This window comes from Cotesia glomerata, linkage group LG8 (genome assembly GCF_020080835.1).
Source record: "Cotesia glomerata isolate CgM1 linkage group LG8, MPM_Cglom_v2.3, whole genome shotgun sequence".
Lineage (NCBI taxonomy): Eukaryota > Metazoa > Arthropoda > Insecta > Hymenoptera > Braconidae > Cotesia > Cotesia glomerata.
Genome location: NC_058165.1, coordinates 2,943,809 through 2,952,140, shown reverse-complemented (window position 1 = coordinate 2,952,140; position 8,332 = coordinate 2,943,809). Strand labels below are relative to the sequence as shown.

Sequence of the window (8,332 nt, the reverse complement as noted above, 5' to 3'; positions counted from 1 at the left end):
TTATTAACGTGTCAATATTTTGTTCCATAATTAATTAGACAAAAAAAAATTTTTAATTATTAATTATGATAAAATTTAAAAATTCCCGCTCTTTTAGCTTTGAAAAATCAATATTAATTTTACGCGTAGAATAAATCTAAATTGGCAATAAAAAAAAATGCGTCCTTTTACCATTTAACCGACAATATCATATAAATAATCTGCCTACTGCCTGCGTGTCGATTATTTTAAAAACAAAAGACTTACGCAGCGCATTGAGTAATCTTCATTTGCCCAATCCCACTAGCGCCTCATCCATAAGCTCGTCGTCGGTAATGCAGGGCGACGCTACCGAGTGAGGCGAGGGAATAACTCTCGGCGAAGGAGCGGGACTCTTAACAATATGAACACTTACCGACGGACTGGGAGGAAAGGCAGGCGGAGGTGGCGGCGGAGGTGGAGGTGGCGGGGGCGGAGTGTTCCTACACACAGGTACCGACTGTAGATTAATCCCCCGGTCGGTAATCCCTCCCACGGCGGCCATCTTGATGTCTTTTGGCGTCGAAAAATCCAGTAGCATTTCCCCGACTTCGATTTGTCCTTGAGCCTTACTAGAAACTTCACTAGAAGCCAATGGCGGTGTAGAAGAAGTCTTCTCCATGACTTTTCGTTCCTCCATTTTGTTGTACTTATTCAACGCAACGTCAGCCGGCTTTGTACATAAATTCAAGCTTTCGGAGCTAGCAGTGGTAGAATTTATCGCGGAAAAAGGTTTTGAATCTGTAGTATCGACTCCTAGTATCGACCCAGAATCCTCAGTAGCGCCAGCTAGCGGCAGTTTTATGAACTGAGAAGACGACCTTGAGATTGACAAATCTTTGCACTCGCGAGTCTCGTTATCCGACGATTGCATTGATAAATTAGTGGGAACGTCCTCATGTGAACTAGAAATAGCAGCCGCTGATGACGAGGGTAGAATTAATGAGGGATCCAATGAAGCGGTCAAGTTTAACATCGGCAACGCAGTTGATAAATTATCCGGCTTTGTTTGAGCGATATCCCTTCGAGATATCGAATTAGAATCCAAAATATCGGATTTCTGATTAAGGTTACCGGCCGTCGGTAATGTCTTTTGGTCTTTGGATGATAAAGTGTCCTTATTGTTACCCACTTGATCCGAACTGATCCCCGTTCCCGATTTATCCCCCGATTTCTTATCCGAATTATTATCAGCAGTTGCGTTAACTCTCGCGGATAGCTTAGGAATTTGAAATTTAGTGTCAAGCTGCTTCATCAATCCTTCAACAAGCGGAGGGTAGTTTGAAACACTTGACATGGAAGTATGAGCAGCTAGAATCTTAAAAGCACGCTCGCTTTCACTCTCTTCGCGCAATGGCGAAGGACTGGCTTTTCTTACATCAGATTTAACGCCAAATAAATTGCTACTTGGGTTGCTAGAAGTCGCCCCAGTTCCAGAGCTAGTACTTTTATCACCGGATTTAGGAATTCGGGGCTTATCACGTCTGCTTAGGTCCGTAGCTCCGGAACTGGACATTTTAGGCGAGCCGGTAGAAGCTTTAGTGGCGCTTTTTGTTAAGACACTTCCACTGGAACTGGATCCAGATTTTAGGGACGTTTTCTGACCTACTGTGCTTAGTTTGTTCCCGACACTCATTTGCTGTCCGGATGCTTTTGAGGAGGATTGAGATTGCGGTTTTTTGGAAGCGGGGCCTGAATTAACTCCGGGTTTTAATCCAGTGTGCGTTTTGGGTGACCCGTTGCCGGATGATGAAGACGATGATGAAGACACCGTTGAAGAACTTACTGAAGAACTGATTCCAATGCTTGAAGACACTTTCATATTTCCCGCTTTGGAATCTTTAGCACGAGTTTTGTTAATCGTTATTTTCATATCAGAGCTGTGCTTCACCATATACTCCGTAGAATTTTTGCCATCTACTGGGCTGCTCTTTCCAGCGCTCTTTTCACCTTTAGTCGATGTGGCAGGACGTTCCTTCTGTCCCGATTCGGGTGTCTTGCCACTGCTACTACTGCCATTGTTACCCGGATCATCGGTAACATGCAGCGCATTCTTGGACAGTTTATCAATCACAGCACTAAGAGAACCTTTGCGATTTCTAGCTTGTTGCGCTTTGCTGATATCTGAACTGCCAGCTCCACTACTTCCTGCGCCACCTCCACCGCTGGATGGAGGTGTGCTTCCACCTGATGTGCTAGGAGGTGGTTCTCCAGCATTCGGTAGCAAGTCTACGGATTTCAACTTACTGGACTTTGTTTTGGGGCTTTGTCCTGAATTGCTAAATGCAAGTCCAGTTGAAGAAGAAGTTGATGATGTGGAGGAAGTAGATGACGGATTTTTACGGTCTTTATCTTTATCCCGAGTTTCTTTGCTCGATTTGGGTTTAGAGGAACTGGACTCGTTTTTCCCACAAGTGGGTGAGTTGTTAGCAGCTGATTTAATAGCGGAAATACTAGGTTTACCCGCACTGGCAGTGCTACCATGTTTTGGAGAAGAAGTACCGTGTTTAGGACTAACACTTGCTGATATCCCAGTGGAAGAGTGTTTAGGACTATTGTAAACAGGCGAATGTTTAGGACTTGGCATTGATTTGCTAGTTGTCGTACTGGCAGTCGACGTAGTCGCGGAAATAGACAAGGATTGTCGTAAAGTTGGTGATGATTTACCAACCAATGCCAACGGGCTGTGAGTTGGGGAAGGATTCAGCTTACGCAAAGTTGTAGCTGGAGAAGATGGACGCGAGCCACTTCCACTACCATTACCATTACCGCTGCTAGTCGGCTGATTATCGGTAGGTTTTATGCTAACGGAAATAGGTTTAGAAAGCGGATCTTGAGATTGCTTCAGCAATTTTTCAGGCAACGACCCAGGTGGACCCATCGGCTGCATCGGGCTATCCGCTCTTTTCCGCTTGTTCCTTTTCTTTTCAAGCCTCGTTTTATCATCAGAGGTCTTGTTGCTCTTGCGGTCACGCCGCTCGTCTAAGCTCACTGGTTTTATAGTAGCGCCAGTAATTGGCGTTATTGTCACCGAGCTGGGCAAATTAGTCGGGGTAGTTGTTGATATAGGGATGATTTCAATACCAGGTCTACGATCTAGGCCCATTCCTGTTAGCACAGAATTGTAATTGGGTGTCTGTTGGACAATATTACTACTAGAACTGCTGCCAGTCAAACTACTGCTGCTGCCAGTTAAACTACTAGTGCTGCCACTCGTTATCGGTGTAATGCTAACAGAAGGCGGTACTAAGCTGCTTTTAGTGTTTTCATCAACAAAAATCGGACTTTTCTTGTCCTCGCGATTCTTACGAGACTTCCGCTCGCGCTTCATTATTTCATTGTAATCATCAGGTAAGTCATGAACTACCTCCATAACATCTGTCTCGTTTTCAACATCATAATCCGTTGAGCTGCGAGTATCGCCAGACACTGCGGCAATGTCAACAGCATCTAAACCCGATAGATCAAGACCAGCAACTAAATTTACGGGAGTTGATGTAGGGGTAGGTGTCCGGGTGCCATTAGTATTATCACGACCAGTTGGCGTTCCTAACGGCGTAGAGTCCGAACTAGAACTCTCTAACAGTATTTCATTCTCATTATTATCATTTTTATTCTTCGGACTGCGCCAAAGGCCGTCTGCAGTTTTTCTTTTGCGGGACTTTTTAGTCCGCTCAACTGGGGAAGTAGTTGCTGAAACAGTAGCAACTGCTGTAGTAGGGGTTGTAGTAGCCGTACTAGGAGACGTTATAGTTGTTTTAGTTTGCTGATTCAATAACGCGCTAAGTTGCAAGGGATTTAGCATAACCGATGTATCGGATTGGCCGGAAAACGACGGGAACCCGATACTATTCTCCGTTCCGGCATCTAAAAAAGACTGCTGCTGTGATGTTGATGATGATTGGGATGATGTAGAAGAGGCTGAAGAAGCCGAGCATAATCCTCCGGTAGTAGTTTGTCTATTTAATCCATTACTACCGTTACCATTACATCCCGGCTCTGTTTTTATCTTAGTTTCACCGTTAGTAAAATCAGAAATACACGCTGGACCATCATGCCCATTTTCCCGTGATAAGTTAACACTGTAATTACCATTAGTCATACCATTTCCAGGATTACTACCACTATTACCATTACTATTGTTACCACTGGTGCTAATACCTTTTGGCAATGTATTACGACCTTCCCATATCTTAATCAACGCACGCATTGTCACTGGAATACTAAGGCACCTCTGCAATACTTTACTAACTATTTCAGACGTCTGTTCTGTATTAGTTATACTAACTCCATAAAGTTTACACTTAAGGGCTGATATATCCGTCAAATCTAACTCAGCAGTAGCTAGTGTCTCTTCAAAGGGATGCTCTAAGCTTATTGAGACATGTTGCCAGGATAAAGCGCTTACTTCTATTATTGTGGTTTGCTCTAGATCATTTCGTGCCATCGCACGTACGCAGCTTGTTATCAAGGTATTAAACAGCGCTTGCTGACGTAAGCTGGATAGTATTTGCGGAACATGAGCTGGGTGAGTAAATGGAATGCTATTCACCAGAATTCCCTTCATACTTTTAGTCTCAGTCATGAAGTAGCAGTGCTGTTGGTCGGGTAGGGTCACATATAGACCTCTATTATTCCGACAGTCTAATTGTCCTTCGCTAGCGTGCTGGACTATCAAGTTTAGCAAGGGTTGAGGCTGCGGTGGCGGAGATTCGCTACCATCCAGATCATTTATTTTCTGCTCTGTTATTTTTTGGATCCGGTTGATCAGTTCCATGCAAACTGGCATTTTACTGGGGAGTCTTAAGACGAAACATGCCGGCAAAGAGGAGGAATTTAAGCTAGTTAAGGGGGCGTAAGAGGGAGTGTTTTTTCCCGAAGCTGTACGGTTTACGGTAAGTATGCTAGTTGTGGGTAATTTGTGGGAACCTTTGGAGGAACTTTGGAGGCAAACTGTTACGTAATGGCCTATTTTGCGCGATATCACTGTTTCAGGGCTTAGGGGTTCAATTGTGCGGGTCTCGGGGTCTATTAGATCATAGGGGGACACGAAGTAAGTTAGTTTCATTGGATGGCCACCTTTACGACGCTCGAGAATGCCTACTGGGCTTTTATGGACGATATTAAAAGACTCTTTTATGAAAGTTTGCAATTGTGCTAAGCCACCCAAGTCCGCTTCCAGGGACTGCAAAGCGCTAAACGCTTTACATTTCTGTTTCTTTTCAGCCTGAATTTGATAAATTGACATCAAACCTTGTAATTGCGCGGTGAAATCTACAAAGTCACCTCGGGAGAGACAAGATACTAATTCCTCGCAACTTTGCTGCTCGGTTTTACCTTCGTGGTGGATTTTGACGTCTTTTACCACTCCTGATGGCTCTATCAGAACTTCCAGGTAAAACATGTCGGATGAGATAAATAGTTCCGTTCCCGATGGCCCGAGCATAAATTTTAGACTGAATTTAAAAAATTTGTAGTTATAGATTGAGGAATAGTTTTTTAAGTATAAAATAAAGAATTATTACTTACTTTAGTTGCCTTGACAGACTCTCCAGTCTTTCTACCATTGACTGGAGTGATGTGACCTTGATTGAATGTTGTAAGGTGTCCAGACATTTTTGCAGCTGGCTTTTTTCAACACTGTCTATTGCGAATCTTTTGTCCTAAAAATAATTAATATTTAGAAGAAAGTTTTAGAAAATAAAAATAACTAGCAATCTTGCAGTCACTATGTGACTGCCGTGACTTGTGAACTATGAATAAATAAAATTTGGATTTATTAAATAATGACTATTATTAAATTGCACTGTACTTTCTAAAATATTGATAATTTTGAAAATATAAGCTCATCCCGATGTTACACTCATTAAGAGCTTTCATTTGAGTACCCACATGCATTTTGATATATTTTTCATATATACATTTATATAATATATATAAATATATGAAAAATTGATGAGGGTACTTAAATGAAAGATTTCGATAAGTAAAAAGTCAGGGTGAGCTTATATCTTTAAAAATGTCAATAGTTGACAAGATACAAGGTCATTTCTTGATTATTGACATTTTTAAAGATGTAAGCTCATCCTGAGGTTATGGTCATCAAGAGCTTTCATTTGAGTACCCACATGCATTTTGATATATTTTTCATATATAAATATATATAATATATATAAATATATGAAAAATTGATGTGGGTACTCAAATGAAAGGTCTTGATGAGTGGAACAACGAAATGAGCTTATATTTTTAAAAATGTCAGTAGTTGACAAGATACAAGGTCATTTCTTAATTCTTGATATTTTTGAAGATGTAAGCTCATCTTGATGTTACACTCATCAAGAGCTTTTATTTGAGTACCCACATGCATTTTGATATATTTTTCATACATACATATATATAATATATATAAAATATATGAAAAAATGATGTGGGTACTCAAATGAAAGGTCTCGATTAGTGTAACATCAGGATGAGCTTATATTTTTAAAAGTATCATTAGTTGACAACATAGCAATGTCAGTTCTTAATTATTGACATTTTTAAAGATATAAGCTCAAACCAATGTTACACTCATCAAGAGCTTTCATTTAAGTACCTACATGACATTTTATATATATTTTATATTTATGATATTTGTGAAATATATAAATATATGAAAAATTGATGTGGATACTCAATCGAAAGGTCTCGATGAATGTAACATCGGGATGAGCTTATATCTTTAAAAATTTCAATATTTCACAAGATAGAAGGGCATTTCTTATTTATTGACATTTTTAAAGATATTAGCTCATCCTGATACTACACTTATTAAGAGCTTTCATTTGAGTACCCACATGCAATTTTTTATATATTTTATATATATGATATTTGTGAAATATATAAATATATAAAATATATGAAAAATTGATGTGGGTACTCAAATCAAAGGTTTCGATGAGTGTAACATCAGGATGAGCTTATATCTTTAAAAATGTCAATAGTTCTCAAGATACAAGGTAATTTCTTAATTATGTATCTCGAGATGGAAAATTTTCGAATGCAGCCTAAATACATGTCATCATAAATTGACAATCTGTGAGAATGATATAAAACCTTTCAGAAGGCACAAATTCAAATCAAGACCTTTGCAATGACACTAAATTTAACTAAAAAAAAACCGATATTATCATATGAATATCCTGGACACGAAATTTTTCTCTTATTCTCTTAATAATATAGAAGATGACTTACCAGCATTGCCATACGTAGATTTTTAGCTGTCTCAACAAGACTTTTAAATGCTGATGACTTAGATCTTAATTTCTCCATCAATAATTCCATTTGCCACTCTTTATTTTTGTCGATGCCAGGGCCTCCTCCAGTGGACAATAGTCCACCTGATTTAGTCATTCATAAAAATTAGTTTATTAATTAGTACATAAATTATATGTGTTACTTAACCTTTATTACGTTATAATTATCGACAGTTTTTTTTTTTTTTTACGGCAATTTTTATTATTTGAATAAAAAATTTTATTTACCGTGAGGCTTCTGGCCATTGGCCGTATCCATTAGGACACAATTCACAATTTTATTTATTTTTTATAAAATGTTCTTGAAAATAGATTATTTATTAATAAATATACAGCCTAACACCTCTAACCACTCTATACTATGCCTGAATATTATTTTTTATTTTTAGTAGTGAAAAGATACTTTCACAACAAAATTTACAAGTCGCGCCTTTACAGATGTTTGGATAACTAAAATTTAAAAATGGTGGAAAATAATATTTTAAATACATACACTTATACTGAACTTATCTGACACCTGTAAATTTTTAAATTGTTATAATAAATTAATTATACTAAAAAAAATGCTTTAAAAAATTTCCACTAATAATTTTATTTAAGGGGTTATATAGTTAGAATTCTGAAAAAATCGATTTTTTTTTACACGCTTTATATTAGCTTCACTGTATGTCAGTTTGTTTGTCAGTTTGTCAGTATGTCAGTAACTCTCCGTGGGTAATCTGCGCGCCTGCGGCCTTCCTTGGTTCTGGTAGCCGTTTCTCAGGCTCGCTCTCCGAAATCGAACTCTGATTCCCCGTATTTATAATATTTATAAATAATTATTTTTTATTAGCTTCACTTGTATGTCAGTATGTCAGTATGTCAGTATGTAACTCTCCGTGGGTAATTTGCGCACCTGAATATTTTTGATAATCAACAAATAATAGTTTAAAAAAAAAAACTAAAAAATCACGCTTTTATAAATAAACCAAACTAAAAAGTAAAAAAGTTTGGAAAATCCAAAAGTGCACGCCTCA

General features: G+C 38.6%; 1 protein-coding gene across 1 annotated transcript; it reads right to left on the bottom strand.

The window, feature by feature from the left end:
• On the bottom strand, positions 1–7,687 carry LOC123270201 (mediator of RNA polymerase II transcription subunit 1-like). The gene is made up of 4 exons (XM_044736147.1): positions 7,545–7,687; positions 7,255–7,400; positions 5,548–5,681; positions 1–5,474 (listed from the first exon to the last, which is right to left on the bottom strand). The coding sequence occupies exons 1-4, from the start codon at positions 7,573–7,575 to the stop codon at positions 266–268; spliced, it is 5,520 nt and encodes a 1,839-aa protein (XP_044592082.1). The 5' UTR covers positions 7,576–7,687; the 3' UTR covers positions 1–265.
• Between the last annotated feature and the right edge of the window lie 645 nt (positions 7,688–8,332).